General features: G+C 45.6%; 1 protein-coding gene across 3 annotated transcripts in view; it reads right to left on the bottom strand.

Annotated features, from left to right (window-relative positions):
• The window catches only part of bbs9 (Bardet-Biedl syndrome 9), an 852590-nt gene that overhangs the window by 780634 nt on the left and 53871 nt on the right, over positions 1-18085 (bottom strand). For all 3 annotated transcript variants that reach the window (XM_070889198.1, XM_070889191.1, XM_070889207.1), the window contains exons 6-7: positions 5884-6058; positions 904-988 (exon numbers count right to left, since the gene is read on the bottom strand). In XM_070889198.1, coding sequence (XP_070745299.1) covers positions 904-988; positions 5884-6058 — 260 coding nt within the window. The remainder of the gene's footprint in view (positions 1-903; positions 989-5883; positions 6059-18085) is intronic.

Below are 18085 nucleotides of genomic sequence, written 5' to 3' on the forward strand. Positions count from 1 at the left end.
CACTCAACAACAACTTGCTCATCTTAAGTTTCACCCTATCGGTATCCTTTAAGGTTCTGACCTCTTCCCTGCCTGTCCTCTTGCTGTTATAAGAATTTCATTTATATAATGTCTTTCACAATCTCAGAATGTCCCAAAGTGCTTCACAGACAATGAGGTGCTCTTTGAAGAGTAGTCACTGTTGTAATGCAGCGAAACATGGCAGCCAATTTGTGTACAGCAAGCTCCCAAAAACAGAAATGTGATAATGTTGGCTGCAGGATAAATATAAACCCCGGGGTGAACTACCTAGTCTTATGGGATCTTTTGTAGCCATCTGAGGGGGCAAACGGGGTCTCAGAAAGACACCTTCAACAGTGCAGGAACCAGAAGACTTTTTAACTGTTGTATTTAGCATCTAGAGTATCTCAATTTTCATTTCCCTCTTTGCCCCTCCAAATACCCTTTTGACATACTTCAGACATTTCCTGTAATCTCCCCGTTGGACACCCACCCCCTCTACAGGATTTGTAAGGCTCATTTTCTTTATTTCCACCCTCTGATTGTTTGATCCATTCAAGTTTGTGATTTTTGACTCTGTATTTGCTAATTTTAGCTATGTATTTGTCCACGCCTTCCTCGACGTGCCTTTCAAAGCATTACATTTGTCCTCTATCAAGATGTTAAAAATTAATCTCTCCCAATTATTTTTAGTCCTTCCCTTGTACCTTCATGCAGGTCTCTTTAAAATTGTAAACCTTGATGTGGGTCCTCGGTAGCATCAAATCTACAAATCACTTTGATTTTAATCACATTGTAGTTGCCATCACCCAAAGGTGCCAAATTATTTAGTGAACAACATGGCACAACTGGCAGATTATGTTTTTCAAAAAAAAGCAGCAAGACTAAAAGCACAGGCCTCACCGTTAGTCTCTTCCCAGATCCTAATTTCTGCAGTTCAGAATCTTCTCTGGTTTCTGCATCTGTAGCAACAGCTAGCACCTGGTACCTGATGAGGGAGAAAAAAATACCACTTAAATCAGTATAACGGACACACACACACCATCATTTTTCTAATTACTCCTCCAAAGTGTTTTGCGGTGTTTTTCAATGTTAAAGATGCAATTTAAATGCAAGTTGTTGATGTTATTTGGCACATACAGACCTGAAGTTATTTTCAATAACAGTATATGCACCATGTATTCATGAGATACTGTAGATGTTAAACAGACAAAAAATCTTCTGGTTCCTGCACTGTTGGAGGTGCCATCTTTTGGATGAGATATTAAACTGAATTTAAATGAGACATTAAATTGTCCTCTCAGTTGGAAAATACAAAACTAAAATCAGAGACTTTTGCAGCACAGTAAGCGGACATTTGGCACATCATGTCTGTGCCGGCTCTTTGCTAGAGCAATCAAAAATTAATCCCACTACCCTGCATTCTCCCCAAAGTCCTGTAGCTTCATCTGCTTTAAATATTTATCCAATTTTCTCCTGAAGGATGCAATGGTATTTACCTCAGCCACTCTATGGCAAAATATTCTGTGCTCAAACATCCACCTTAGTGAAAATTTTAAATTAATGACCCCCTCACCACTAACTCCTCAACCAAAGGAAATTGTCTTTCCCCACTCACACCATGAAATCCCTTCATAACTTTATAAACCTGGTAGATCTGCTTTGATGAGGTTCCACACAAGGGATTATTAGCAAAACTGAGTGCTCACAGAATAGATCATATATTTTATATACATTTATTCCATGTTTAATTATTCTATATTTTAAAACATAGATGTACAGCCCTTTAAGATATGTTTCCACATTAACGTAAGAACATAATGTTATGTATTTAACCCCTTGTAACCTGTATTACACCACCACCAGAGAGCTTACCTATTGGAGTCCCAAGAGATCCCAGCATCCCTTGGGAGCACAGTATATAAACAGGCCACCCATGAGGTACCTGCACTCTGGAGTCTTATTAAAGGAGCTAAGGCCACTGTACACAGTTTCATTCTTTGTTATGAGCATAGCACAAAAGAACATGAGAAATAGGAGCAGAAGTAGGCCATACAGCCCCTCGAGCCTGCTCCACCATTCAATATCATGGCTGATCTGATCATGGACTCAGCTCCACTTTCCGGCCCGCTCCCCATAATCCCTTATCGTTTCAGAACCTGTCTATTTCTGTCTTAAATTTATTCAATGTCCCAGCTTCCACAACTCTCTGAGGCAGCAAATTCCACAGATTTACATCCTTCAGAGAAGAAATTTCTCCTCATCTCAGTTTTAAATGGGCGGCCCCTTATTCTAAGATCATGCCCTCTAGTTCTAGTCTCCCCCATCAGTGGAAACACCCTCTCTGCATTCACCTTGTCAAGCCCCCTCATAATCTTATACGTTTCGATAAGATCACCTCTGAATTCCAATGAGTAGAGGCCCAACCTACTCAACTTTTCCTCATAAGTCAACCCCCTCATCCCCGGAATCAACCTAGTGAACCTTCTCTTAACTGCCTTCAAAGCAAGTATAGCCTTTTGTAAATATGGAAACCAAAACTGCACGCAGTATTCCAGGTGTGGTCTCACCAATACACTATATGGCTGTAGTAAGACTTCCCTGCTTTTATACTCCATTTCCTTTGCAATAAAGGCCAAGATTCCATTGGCCTTCCTGATCACTTGCTGTACCTGCATACTATCCTTTTGTGTTTCATGCACAAGTACCCACAGGTCCCGCTGTACTGCAACACTTTGCAATCTTTCTCCATTTAAATAATAACTTGCTCTTTGATTTTTTTTCTGCCAAAGTGCATGACCTCACACGTTCCAACTTTATACTCCATCTGCCAAATTTTTGCCGACTCACCTGTCTATGTCCGTTTGCAGATTTTGTGTGTCCTCCTCGCACATTGCTTTTCCTCCCATCTTTATACCGTTAGCAAATTTGGCTACATTACACTCAGTCCCTTCTTCCAAGTTGTTAATATAGATTGTAAATAGTTGGGTTCCCAGCACTGATCCCTGCGGCACCCCAGTAGTTACTGATTGCCAACTCGAGAATGAACCATTTATCCCGACTCTCTGTTTTCTGTTAGTTAGCCAATCCTCTATCCATGCTAATATATTACCCCCAACCCCATGAATTTTTATCTTGTGCCGTAACCTTTTATGTGGCACCTTGTCAAATGCCTTCTGGAAGTCCAAATACACCACATCCACTGGCTCCCCTTTATCCACCTTATTCATTACATTTTCAAAGAATTCCAGCAAATTTGTCAAACATGACTTCCCCTTCATTAATCCATGCTGATTCTGCCTGACCGAATTTTGCTTTTCCAAATGTCCTGCTACTGCTTCTTTAATAATGGACTCCAACATTTTCCCAACCACAGATGTTAGGCTAACTGGTCTATAGTTTCCTGCTTTTTGTCTGCCTCCTTTTTTAAATAGGGGCGTTACATATACAGTTTTCCAATCTGCTGGGACCTCCCCAGAATCCAGGGAATTTTGGTAAATTACAACCAATGCATCCACAATCCCTGCTGCTACTTCTCAAGACCCTAGGATGCAAGCCATCAGGTCCAGGTGATGTATCTGCCTTTAGTCTCATTATCTTACTGAGTACCAGCTCCTTAGTGATTGTGATTGCGTTAAATTCCTCCCCCCCTCTTGCCCCATGACTATCCACTGTTGGAATATTGTTAGTGTCCTCTACCATAAAGACTGATGCAAAATATTTGTTCAGAGTTTCTGCCATCTCCATGTTCCCCATCACTAATTCCCCGGTCTCGTCCTCTAAGGGACCAACATTTACTTTAGCCACTCTTTTACTTTTTATATACCTATAGAAACTCTTGCTATCTGTTTTTATATTTTGTGCTAGTTTATTTTCATAGACAATCTTCCCTTTCTTAATCATTATTTTAGTCATTCTATGCTGGCTTTTGAAAGCTTCCCAATCTTCTGTTCTCCCACTAGTTTTGGCCACTTTGTGTGCCCTTGTTTTTAAATTGAATACCATCCTTTATTTCTTTAGTTAGCCACGGATGGCTATCTTTTCTCTTACACCCTTTCCTCCTCACTGGAATATATTTTTCTTGAGAGTTGTGAAATATCTCCTTAAATGTACACCACTGCTCATCAACCATCCTACATTTTCATCTAATTTCTCAGTCCACTTTAGCCAACTCTGCCCTCATACCTTCATAGTCTCCTTTATTTAAGCTTAGTACGCTGGTTAGAGATCCAACTTTCTCACCCTCCATCTAAATTTGAAATTCAATCATCCTATGATCACTCATTCCAAGGGGATTCTTTACGAGGAGATTGTTTATTAATCCTATCTCATTACACTGGACCAAATCTAAGATAGCCTGCCCCCGGTTGGATCCATTACATACTACTCAAGGAACCCGTCCCTGATGCACTCTATGAACTCTTCCTCAAGGTTACCCTGACCAATTTGATTTGTCCAATCAATATGGAGGTTAAAATCACCCATGATTATTGCTGTTCCCTTTTTACAAGCCCCCACTATTTCCTGGTTTATACTCTGACCAACAGAGAGGGGGGCCTATAGACTACAACCACCAGTGACCTTTTTCCCCTTATTATTCTTTATCTCCACCCAAACTGTTTCAACATCCTGATCATTTGAGCCAATATAGTTTCTCACTATTGCAGTGATTCCATCCTTCATCAATAGAGCTACCCCCCTTCCTTTTTCTATCTGTCTGTCCTTCCAAATTGTCATAATATTTAATTCCCAGTCCTGGTCACCTTGCAACCAGATCTCTGTAATGGCTATCAGATCATACCCATTTGTCTCAATTTGTGCCGTCAACTCATCTATTTTGTGACAAATGCTACATGCATTTAGACAAAGTGCCTTTAAATTTGTTTTTTAAACCTTTTTTCCTGCTCGTTTCCCCTCTCCTTCAAACTCACTTTCTTTATTTTTGCTTTCTAATTCCAGCTTTACTCCCCTCCCTACTGAATCTATTTTCAGGTTGCCATCCCCCTGCCAAGCTAGTTTAAACCCTCCCAAACAGAACCAGCAACCAGCGAGGATATTGGTCCCGGCTCTGTTGAGGTGCAACCCGTCCGGCTTGTACAGGTGCCACCTCCCCCAGAAGCGATCAGAGTGCCTCAGCAAACTAAAGCCCTCTTGTCTGCACCATCTCTCCAGCCATGTATTCATCTGCTCTATCTTCCTATTTCTGTACTCACTAGCTCGTGGCACTGGGAGTAATCCAGAGATTACTACCTTTGTGGCCCTGCTTTTTAATCTCTCTCCTAGCTCCCTAAACTCTGCCTGCAGGATCTCATCCCTCTTCCTATCTATGTCATTGGTACCGATGTGGAGCACGACCTCTGGCTGTTCGCCCTCTAATTAAAGACACTATAGAACTGCAAGTTGTTGTTTTTAATGACATGTGTTATACTTGGCTACATTTCTTTAACATGGAGTATAGGTCCTGAGGTTATAGCATGTTGGTCCTTAGAAAAAAATGTGGCTATAGTGTCATAAAATTGTACGTGAACAGAGAAGGAAATATGCCCCAATGGCATGATCAGGGGAGAGTTTGGGCAATATATGCATTAAGAGTTATTCATAGAATAATTAAATATTCATGTAGTAATTTGTGTCTGCTGTCAAAGAAAATAACCAAATCAATTCACTCAATAACACAAGCTTCATAAGTACATTAGCAGCTACACCAGCTCAAACCACAACAGCTACACACACAGTGCAAGTTGGTTTTTTCATTGTTATTTCCTAAACATAATGCATGTATTAATTATTAACTTTGCATTAAAGTAGAAAGAAAATCCATTTGGGGTTAAATTCTTTTCAATCAATTATATACAAGAAAGACAAGAAATATATTAGACTCACTTATAGTTTTCAACTTGCCGACTTGAGGACACAGTAATAAAAGAATCTGTCCTTGAACTGTATTTCAATGGGCCTGGCAAAAGGCAACCAGGCAAAAAACGCCCAAAAGCAAAGCTTTCCTGCTCAAAGAACATCAGCATCCCATCCATAGACTGAATGCAAATCAAGTCTCGACCTAAGTTTGAAAAAAATACATTAGAATGATATCCCATAAGACAATAGCCAGAGAGTATTACATTATTACTATCACACTGAATCTGTCTTCAGAACATTTTCCTCTCTCCCCCTCGGGAGGGTTAGAAGGCATTTGCAGACAAGCAGAATATAAATCATACAGTTTCAGAAGAATGAAGGAAAAGGAGTGAGGGGGGGAGAGGTATTGAAAAACAGATGTAAGCTATGAAGGAAATAACTGGTTGTAAAAAAATAATTAAGATTTGTCATTAACTTGTTGGGAGTTAGAAATGGAAATTCAGATTTTTCCATTGTGTAAGTTAGAAGCATATGGAGCCCAGCCATAATACAAAACAGCTAAATAGATTATGATCACATTCCCTCTGTGGTCCAGCTCCACCTTCATCTTTGTTACCCTTTAATCAACATCACTACCGTTGTCCTCAATTTCACCCCATCAACCTCTACATTCAATGGATCATCCTCCGCCACCTCCAGTGTTGATTCCACATCTTCCCCTCCCCTCCCCTTTCAGCATTCTGAAGGGAACGCGCCTTCTGTGACACCCTGGTCCACTCCTCAACCACCCCAAACACCCCCTTCCCCTTTCACATGGTACCTTCCCGTGCAAGCTCAGGAGATGCATCACCTGCCCTTTTATCTCCTCTCTTCCTACTGTCCAGGGCCCCAAACACTTCTTCCACTTTGCGGAACACCTCCGTTCAGTCAGTAAGCATGCCCCCGAGCTTCCAGTCACCTGTCACTTTAATTCTCCTCTCCACTCCACTCCCACTCTGACCTTTCCATCCTTTTCCTCCTACACTGTTCCAACGAAGCTCAACGCAAGCTCAAGGGACAGCACCTCATCTTTCACTTAGGCACTTTACAGCCTTCTGGACTCATCCTATCGTAGGGTCATGGAGTGATGTTGATTAAAGGGCAACATCGAGTTCAACAATTCCAGACCATAATCTCTGCTCCTATTTTTTCCCCACAGACTCATCTTTTGTTTCTTTACTTGTCCCATTACCATCTCCTTTTGCTTTGTCATTTAATCACACCTGCCTTCCACCCTATCACAGACCTTCCCTTTTCTTTCCTCCCCTCCCCACTTTCCGTGCCCTTGTTTAAAATCTGTCACATCTCTAACAATTTCCGGTTCTGACAAAAGGTCAGCGACCTGAAACGTTAACTCATTTTCTCTCTCCACAGCTGCTGCCTGACCTGCTGAGTATTTCCAGCATTTTCTGTTTTTATTTCACTCCAAGCCTACTGTGCTCAGTACAAGTTTGCTATTTTTTGTTTAAAAAACATATTTACAAAATAAATTACAAACAAATATAAAAGATTAACTAATGTCTGGTGGTGAGATAAATGCATTCAATTTGTAGTGCCCATCATAACTCTCCTACATTAGGCACAAAATCTATCCAATCGTAGTCACTCGCCCACTCTTCTGCAAAAAGGAATGAGCTTTTCAATAGGAAACTAGCCTATGCACTATGATGAAAACAGACTGATTTCACATCACAAAGAAGTCTGGAATAGACCCAAATCTGACTGCAAGGAAGAGTGGGGGTGGCGGAAGCAGCAATGCTTTATATGGAGACACATCAAGACAGCAGAACCAAGAGGTCCATTGGGAGAGGAGGTGGACCAGAAAATATTGAGATAAGTCACCAGGGTTACAAAGATTGGTAATCCCAGGTACAAAGGGCATTGGAGTTTGTTGCGTCCTCAAACGGTACCATGTAGATACTAATCATAGAATCATAGAAGTTTACAGCATGGAAGGAGGCCATTTTGACCCATCGTGTCCGTGCCGGCCAACAAAAGGCTTCCAGCCTAATCCCACTTTCTAGCTCTAGGCCCATTACACTGCAGATTACAGCACTTCAAGTGCACATCCAAGTACTTTTTAAATGTGCTGAGGGTTTCTGCCTCTACCACCCTTTCAGGCAGTGAGTTCCAGACCTCCACAACCCTCAAGAAATTTTCCCTCAAATCCCCTCTTAACCTTCTACCATTTACTTTAAATTTATGCCCCCGGTTGTTGACCCCTCTGCCAAGGGAACTAGGCCCTTACTATCCACTATATCTAGAAGACCAGGCTCTACTGTATGGACATACTGTATGGTCTCTAGTCATCTTGGACCCCCTTGCCACTGGACCAAGACCTTGTTCTGCTGAGCCCGTGTGGTAGCTGGTGTGCAACGGCCACCCCACGTTAAAAGAACTCGTGCATAGGCATCTTCCACCCTTCAAAATGAAGTTCGGGATCTGGAACGTCAGGACCCTCATGCGCAACCCCAACAGCGACTGACTGGAACGTTGCACCGCCATCGTTGCCCGGGAACTCTGACGCTTCGACGTCGACATCACCACCCTAAGCGAGACCTGGCGGGCAGGGGAAGGCCAGCTTAAAGAACAAGGTGGTGGTTACATCGTCTTCTGGAAAGGTAAACCAGAAGAACGCCGCCTCCATGGAGTTGGCTTTACTATCAAGAATGAGCTGGTGGGCCGACTCAGAGACTCCCCCCTGCGGGATAAGCGAATGTCTCATGACTCTCCGGCTCACCCTAGCCCGGAACCAGTGCGCCACAGTCATCCGTATCTATGCCCCAACACTCAACGCAACAGATGAGACCAAAGAGGAATTCTATTCCAGCTTCAAACAAATATGTTAACAAATATGATGTGATTGGGATTACGGAGACGTGGCTCCAGGATGATCAGGGCTGGGAACTCAACATCCAGGGGTATTCAACATTCAGGAAGGATAGAATAAAAGGAAAAGGAGGTGGGGTAGCATTGCTGGTTAAAGAGGAGATTAATGCAATAGTTAGGAAAGACATTAGCTTGGATGATGTGGAATCTATATGGGTAGAGCTGCAGAACACTAAAGGGCAAAAATCGTTAGTGGGAGTTGTGTACAGACCTCCAAACAGTAGTAGTGATGTTGGGGAGGGCATCAAACAGGAAATTAGGAGTGCATGCAATAAAGGTGCAGCAGTTATAATGGGTGACTTTAATATGCACATAGATTGGGCTAGCCAAACTGGAAGCAATACGGTGGAGGAGGATTTCCTGGAATGCATAAGGGATGGTTTTCTAGACCAATATGTCGAGGAACCAACTAGGGGGGAGGCCATCTTAGACTGGGTGTTGTGTAATGAGAGAGGATTAATTAGCAATCTCATTGTGCGAGGCCCCTTGGGGAAGAGTGACCATAATATGGTGGAATTCTGCATTAGGATGGAGAATGAAACAGTTAATTCAGAGACCATGGTCCAGAACTTAAAGAAGGGTAACTTTGAAGGTATGAGGCATGAATTGGCTAAGATAGATTGGCTAATGATACTTAAGGGGTTGACTGTGGATGGGCAATGGCAGACATTTAGAGAATGCATGGATGAATTACAACAATTGTACATTCCTGTCTGGCGTAAAAATAAAAAAGGGAAGGTGGCTCAACCGTGGCTATCTAGGGAAATCAGGGATAGTATTAAAGCCAAGGAAGTGGCATACAAATTGGCCAGAAATAGCAGCGAACCTGGGGACTGGGAGAAATTTAGAACTCAGCAGAGGAGGACAAAGGGTTTGATTAGGGTAGGGAAAATGGAGTACGAGAAGAAGCTTGCAGGGAACATTAAGGCGGATTGCAAAAGTTTCTATAGGTATGTAAAGAGAAAGAGGTTAGTAAAGACAAACGTAGGTCCCCTGCAGTCAGAATCAGGGGAAGTCATAACGGGGAACAAAGAAATGGCAGACCAATTGAACAAGTACTTTGGTTCAGTATTCACTAAGGAGGACACAAACAACCTTCCGGATATAAAAGTGGTCAGAGGGTCTATTAAGGAGGAGGAACTGAGGGAAATCTTTATTAGTCGGGAAATTGTGTTGGGGAAATTGATGGGATTGAAGGCCGATAAATCCCCAGGGCCTGATGGACTGCATCCCAGAGTACTTAAGGAGGTGGCCTTGGAAATAGCGGATGCATTGACAGTCATTTTCCAACATTCCATTGACTCTGGATCAGTTCCTATCGAGTGGAGGGTAGCCAATGTAACCCCACTTTTTAAAAAAGGAGGGAGAGAGAAAGCAGGGAATTATAGACCGGTCAGCCTGACCTCAGTAGTGGGTAAAATGATGGAATCAATTATTAAGGATGTCATAGCAGCGCATTTGGAAAATGGTGACATGATAGGTCCAAGTCAGCATGGATTTGTAAAAGGGAGATCATGCTTGACAAATCTTCTGGAATTTTTTGAGGATGTTTCCAATAAAGTGGACAAAGGAGTACCAGTTGATGTGGTATATTTGGACTTTCAGAAGGCTTTCGACAAGGTCCCACACAGGAGATTAATGTGCAAAGTTAAAGCACATGGGATTGGGGGTAGTGTGCTGACGTGGATTGAGAACTGGTTGTCAGACAGGAAGCAAAGAGTAGGAGTAAATGGGTACTTTTCGGAATGGCAGGCAGTGACTAGTGGGGTACCGCAGGGTTCTGTGCTGGGGCCCCAGCTGTTTACATTATACATTAATGATTTAGACGAAGGGATTAAATGTAGTATCTCCAAATTTGCGGATGACACTAAGTTGGGTGGCAGTGTGAGCTGCGAGGAGGATGCTATGAGGCTACAGAGTGACTTGGATAGGTTAGGTGAGTGGGCAAATGCGTGGCAGATGAAGTATAATGTGGATAAATGTGAGGTTATCCACTTTGGTGGTAAAAACAGAGAGACAGACTATTATCTGAATGGTGACAGATTAGGAAAAGGGAAGGTGCAACGAGACCTGGGTGTCATGGTACATCAGTCATTGAAGGTTGGCATGCAGGTACAGCAGGCGGTTAAGAAAGCAAATGGCATGTTGGCCTTCATAGCGAGGGGATTTGAGTACAGGGGCAGGGAGGTGTTGCTACAGTTGTACAGGGCCTTGGTGAGGCCACACCTGGAGTATTGTGTACAGTTTTGGTCTCCTAACTTGAGGAAGGACATACTTGCTGTTGAGGGAGTGCAGCGAAGATTCACCAGACTGATTCCCGGGATGGTGGGACTGACCTATCAAGAAAGACTGAATCAACTGGGCTTGTATTCACTGGAGTTCAGAAGAGTGAGAGGGGACCTCATAGAAACGTTTAAAATTCTGACGGGTTTGGACAGGTTGGATGCAGGAAGAATGTTCCCAATGTTGGGGAAGTCCAGAACCAGGGGTCACAGTCTAAGGATAAGGGGTAAGCCATTTAGGACCGAGATAAGGAGAAACTTCTTCACCCAGAGAGTGGTGAACCTGTGGAATTCTCTACCACAGGAAGTAGTTGAGGCCAATTCACTAAATATATTCAAAAGGGAGTTAGATGAAGTCCTTACTACTCGGGGGATCAAGGGGTATGGCGTGAAAGCAGGAAGTGGGTACTGAAGTTTCATGTTAGCCATGAACTCGTTGAATGGCGGTGCAGGCTAGAAGGGCTGAATGGCCTGCTCCTGCACCTATTTTCTATGTTTCTATGTTAATCCCTGTGCCTCGTCCCTACGGACGACAAACTGATCCTCCTCGACGACATCAACGCCAGTCGGTAAGGACACAGACCTCTGGGGAGGCAGGATTGGCAGAGAGGGGGGTAGGGAAAACCAACCCCAGCAGTACCCTGCTCCTGACAAAATGCCTAGAACATGACCTTGTCATCACCAACACCTTGTTCTGTCAGAGGGACAAGTACAAGGCATCATGACAACACCCTCGCTCTAAGCGCTGGCATTTGCTCGACTAAGTCATCATCCGAGCAAGGGACCGCAAGATCGTGCGCATCATCCGCTGCATGACAGGAGCCAACGACTGCTGGATGGACCACCGCCTAATCCGCTCTATCATTATCAATATAGTCCCAAAGCAGCGACGGCAACAGAAATAATGCCACAGAAAAATCAACGCCGGAGCACTCAAAGACCTAGCTAAGAGAGCCCTATACAGCCGGCGCCTTACTGCCAACCTGGCGACTCTCAATGACCCCGAAGCGCAGAGTGTCTACAGCGCCTGGTCAAGGACTCCACAACCAGTGCCTGTAAAGAGAAGCTCGGTCACTCAACCAAGAAACACCAAGACTGGTTTGGCGAGAATGACCTAATGAGCTAATAAGCTGCAAGCACAAGACATTTCTGAACTTAAAGCAGCAACCCAACTCAGGAGCAGCAAAGCAACTCTACAGACGGCTGAAAGCCAAGGTCAGAGGTCAGAGAAAAAACCCACGACCTAAAAAATAGATGGTGGGTGGAAAAAGCACAGGAGATCAAACAGCTGACCGACAACCATGACGTGCGAGGATTCTTCAGGGCAGTCAAGACCATCTATGGCCCAAGCACCCAAGGCCCCACCCCACTACTAGCCAAGAACGGAAAGGCACTCATTAAGGACACCGAGGCAGTCCAGACTGCAGGAAGGAGCACTTCGAAGATCTCCTTAACCGAGATTCTGCCTTCAACACAAGTGTCCTTGACTCCATCCCGCAGCATGCTACCAGCATCATCTCAGCAAAACCCCAACCCTGCACAAGGTAGAAAAGGCTGTTAGCTCAAGAATAAGCCATCAGGAGCAGATTGAATCCCTGCTGAGGCACTAAAGTGTGGTGAGGAAGTACTATTGGCATGAATGTATGACATTATCTCTCTTATATGGAAGGAGGAGAGCATGCCAAAAGATTTCAGACACGCCGTAATCGTGACCATCTTCAAAAAATGGGAGAAGTCCGACTGCGGCAACTACAGAGGAATCTCCCTGCTGTCGGCCATTGGGAAAGTCATCGCAAGAATCCTCCTCAACTGTCTTCTCTCTTGGCTAAAGAGCTCCTCCTAGAGTCACAATATGGAACCCGTCCACTAAAGGGTACAACTGACATGATCTTCATTGCGTGACAACGACAAGAGAAATGCAGAGAACACCACCACCCCTTGTACATGGCCTTCTTGGACCTCACAAAGACCTTTGACACTGTCAACTGTGAGGGACTATGGAGCACCCTCCTCCGTTTCGGCTGCCCCCCAAAATGTTGTCACCATCCTTCACTTGCTCCACGACGACATGCAAGCAGTGATGCCGACCAACAGATCCACCACTGACCCAATCCACGTCCGGACCGGGTTCAAGCAGGGTTGCGTTATCGCACCAACGCTCTTCTCGATCTTCCTTGCTGCAATGTTCCACCTCACTATCAACAAGCTCCCCGCTGGAATGGAACTAAACTGTAGAACCAATGGGAACCTCTTCAACCTACGTCGCCTCCAAGATAGATCCAAGGTCATCCCATCCTCTGACATCGAACTACAGTACGCGGACGACGCTTGCGTCTGTGCACTCAGAGGCCAAACTCCCAGCCATCATAAACACCTTCACTGAGGCGTATGAAAGCATGGGCCTTACGCTAAACATCCGTAAGACAAAGGTCCTCCACCAACCTGATCCCGCCACACAGCACTGCCCCCCCCCCCCACGTCATCAAAATCCACGGCTCGGCCTTGGACAACATGGACCATTTTCCATACCCTCGTGAGCCTACTATCAGCAAAGACAGACATCGATAACAAGGTCCAACACCGCCTCCAGTGTGCCAGCGCAGCCTTCGGTCGCCTGAGGAAGAGAGTGTTTGAAATCAGGACCTCAATTGTCATGTTATTTGTAGCCACCAGATGGTGTCATTATTGGAGGCTACTGAGCAGCACGCACATGGTGCTGCTCTGGTATAAAAGGCCAGTCATTTTGTGAGCCGCTTGAACCAATACTTACTGTTTAATTAAGCAAGGTGCAACCCTGCTTCTGCTTTATTCAGGCCCAAAGTGCTGGCTCTCAAAATGGCTGGCCTTTTATACCAGAGCAGCACCGTGTGCGTGCTGCTCAGTGGCCTCCAACAATGACACCATCTGGTGGCTACAAACAGCATGTACATACATGACATCAACTCTGGCACCAAGCTTCTGGTCTACAGGTCAGTAGTCATACCTGCCCTCCTATATGGCTCAGAGACATGGATTATATAAAGCAGACACCTCAAAGCGCTGGAGAAGTACCACCAGTGCTGCCTCCGCATGATCCTGCAAATCCAGTGGAAGGATAGATGCATCAACGTCAATGTTCTCGCCAAGGCTAACATCCCCAGCATTGAAGCGCTGACCACATTCGACCAGCTCCGTTAGGCGGGCCACATCGTCCGCATGCCCAACACGAGACTCCCTAAACAAGTACTCTACTTGGAACTCCACATCATCATAGGCAGTCCTTCGAAATCGAGGAAGACTTGCTTCCACTCTAAAAATGAGTTCTTAGGTGACTGAACAGTCCAATACGAGAATTACAGTCTCTGTCACAGGTGGGACAGTCAGTCATTGAAGGAAAGGGTGGGTGGGACTGATTTGCCGCACACTCCTTCTGCTGCCTGCACTTGTTTTCTGCATGCTTTCGGCGGTGAGACTCGAGATGCTCAGCGCCCTCCCGGATGCTCTTCCTCCACTTGGGGTGGTCTTTGGCTAGGGACTCCCAGGTGTCGGTGGGGATGTTGCATTTTATCAAGAAGGCATTTAGGATGTCCTTGAAATGTTTCCTCTGCTCACCTGGGACTCGCTTGCCATGTAGGAATTCAGAGTAGAGCGCTTGCTTTGGGAGTCCTGCATCAGGCATGCGAATAACGTAGCCCACCCAACAGTGCTGGTCGAATGTGGTCAGTGCTTCGATGCTGGGGATGTTGGCCTAATCTAGGACGCCAACGTTGGTGAGTCTGTCCTCACAAGGGATCTTGCAGGACACATCGTTGGTGGTATTTTCCCAGTGATTTGAGGTGTCTACTGTATATAGTCCATGTCTCTGAGCCATGCAGGAGGGCGGGTACCACTACAGCCCTGTAGACCATGAGCTTAGTGGCAGATTTCAGGGCCTGATCTTCGAACACTCTCTTCCTCAGATGGCCGGAGGCTGCGCTGGCGCATTGGAGGTGGTGTTGAACCCCGTCGTCGATGTCTGCTCTTGCTGATACTAGGCTCCCGAGGTATGAAAAATGGTCCATGTTGTCCAGGGCCGCGCCATGGATCTTGATGACTGGGGGGGAGGGGGGGGGGGCGGAAACAGTGCTGTGTGGCAGGGTCAGGTTGGTGGAGAACCTTTATCTTACGGATGTTTAGTGTAACGCCCATGCTTCCTTATGCCTCAGTGAAGATGTTGACGATGACTTGGAGTTCAGTCTTTGAATGTGCGCAGAAGCAAGCGTCGTCTGCGTACTGTAGTTTGATGACAGACGTTGGGACGGTCTTGGATCTGGCCTGGAGACGACGAAGGTTGAACAGGTTCCCACTGGTTCTGTAGTTTAGTTCCACTCCAGCGGGGAGCTTGTTGACTGTGAGGTGGAGCATTGCAGTGAGGAAGATTGAGCAGAGGGTTGGCGCGATGACACAGCCCTGCTCGACTCCGGTCCGGATGTGGATTGGGTCTGTGATGGGTCCGTTGGTCAGGATCACTGTTTGCATGTCGTCATGAAGCAGGCGGAGGATGGTGACAAACATTTAGAGGCAGCCGAAACGGAGGAGGACGCTCCATAGTCCCTCGCAGTTGACAGTGTCAAAGGCCTTTGTGAGGTCAAAGAAGGCCATGTACAAGGGTTGGTGCTGTCCCTACATTTTTCTTGCAGTTGTCGCGACATAAAGATCATGTCCGTTGCACCTCGTAGTGGGCGAAATCCACACTATGACTCCGGGAGGAGCTCCTCAGCCACAGGGAGAAAATGGTTGAGTAGGATTCTAGCGACGACTTTCCCAGTGGCTGCTAAAAGGGAGATTCCTCTGTAGTTGCCGCAGTCGGACTTGTCCCCTTTTTTAAAGATGGTCACGTTTACTGCATCTCAGATCTCCTGGTATGCTCTCCTCCTTCCAGATGAGAGAGGAGGTCATGCATTTGTGCCAATAGTGCCTCTCCGCCATACTTTAGTGCATCAGCGGGGATTCCATCCACTCCCGTTGCCTTGTTGTTCTTGAGCTGGCAGATGGCCTTTTCTACCTCGTGCAGAGCTGGGGTTTTGCTGAGATGGTGGCGGGTAGCATGCTGCGGGATGGAGTCAAGGACACTCGAGTCAAAGGCAGAGGCTCGGTTAAGAAGATCTTCGAAGTCTCCTTCCAGCGGATCCTGACTCATCAAGGACACCGAGGCAATGTCTCCCCGTTCTTGGCCAGCAGTGGGGTGGTGCCTTGGGTGCTTGGGCCGTCGTGGCCTTGACTGCGATGAAGAATCCTCGCACATCATGGCTATCGGCCAGCTGCTGAATCTCCTGTGCTTTCTCCACCCACCATCTATTCTTTAGGTCGCGGGTTTTTTGTTGGATCCCAGCCTTAAGCCGTCTGTAATGCTGCTTTGCTGCTCCCGAATCGGATTGTTGTTTTAGGTTCAGAAATGCCCTGCACTTGCAATTTATTCACTCTTGGATCTCCTGGTCACTCATCAAATCAGTCCTGGTGTTTCCTGGTTGAGTGACCGAGCGTCTCTTCGCAGGCACTGGTTATGGTGGCCTGGAGGACAGACCAAGCGCTGTGGGCGTTCTGTGTCTCGGGGTCAAGGGTCGCTAGGTTAGCAGTGAGGTGCTGGCTGCATAGGGCTCTCTTAGCTGGGTCTTTGAGTGTCCTGACATTGATTTTTTTGCGGTACTACTTCTGCTGCCGTCGGCGCTTTGGGGCTATATTGATGTTGATGATGGAGCGGATTAGGTGGTGGTCCCATCCAGCATTTGTCAGGTCATGTCATAAGCGGGTGATGCGTACATCCTTGCGATCCCTGGCTCGAACGATAGGTAAAATATCGGAACTCCTACATGGCAAGCGAGCCCCAAGTGGGCAGAGGAAACGTTTCAAGGACACCCTCAAAGCCTCCTCGATAACGTGCAACATCCCCACCGGCACCTGGGAATCTCTAGCCCAAGACCTTCCAAAGTAGAGAAAGAGCATCCGGGAGGACACTGACCACCTCGAGTCTCGACACCGACAGTATGCAGAAACCAAGCGCAGACAGCGGAAGGAGGGTGCGGCAAACCAGGCTCCCCACCCACCCTTTCCTTTAACCACTGTCTGCCACACCTGTTAGAGACTATAATTCCCACTTTGGACTGTACAGCCACCTGAGAACTCACTTTTAAAGTGGAAGCAAGTCTTCCTCGATTTCGAGGGACTGCCTATGATGATGATATCTAAGACACTAATAATTTTATACACCTCAATGAGGCCTCCCTTCAACCTCTTCTGTTCCAAGGAAAACAAACCCAGCCTATCCAATCTGTCCTCATAGCTAAGATTCTCCACTCCTGACAACATCCTCGTAAATCTCCTCTGTACCCTCTGCAGTGCAATCACATCCTTCCTGTAATGTGGCGACCAGAACTGCACAGTACTCCAGCTGTGGCCTAACCAGTGTTTTATACAGTTCAAGCATAACCCCCCGCTATTCTTGTATTCTATGCCTCAGCTAATAAAGGCAAGCATTCTGTATGCCTTCTTAACCACCTTATCTACCTAGCCTGCTACCTTCAGGGATCTGTGGGCATGCACTCCAAGATCCCCTTGGTCCTCTACATTTCAGTGTCCTACCATTTAATGTGTAATCCCTTTCCTTGTTAGCCCTCCCCAAATGCACTACCTCACACTTTTCCGGATTACATTCCATTTGCCACCGATTTGCTCAGCTGATCTGCCTCAAGCATCTGCCTGCAGTCTGCAGCTTTCTTCTTCATTATCAACCACAATAATCTTATAATCGGGAGAAATGCTTCTGGAAGCCCAAGCTTAGCTTTTCAATTTCAGTGCTGACAATTGCAACTGATCCAAGTCTTCAGTGAAAGCTGATCGTACTGTAGTTATTTTTTAAAAACTGAACAGGTACTTTGAGTATTTTTGTAGATCAGGAAAACTAGTAGATGGTGCTTTGTAATATCACTTTAGTGGTATAATAAACAATGAAAATTGATTCTTATTTCCACTATTATTTAATACATAAGGTTACAAGACTACTT

This window comes from Pristiophorus japonicus, chromosome 1, assembly GCF_044704955.1.
Source record: "Pristiophorus japonicus isolate sPriJap1 chromosome 1, sPriJap1.hap1, whole genome shotgun sequence".
NCBI lineage: Eukaryota > Metazoa > Chordata > Chondrichthyes > Pristiophoridae > Pristiophorus > Pristiophorus japonicus.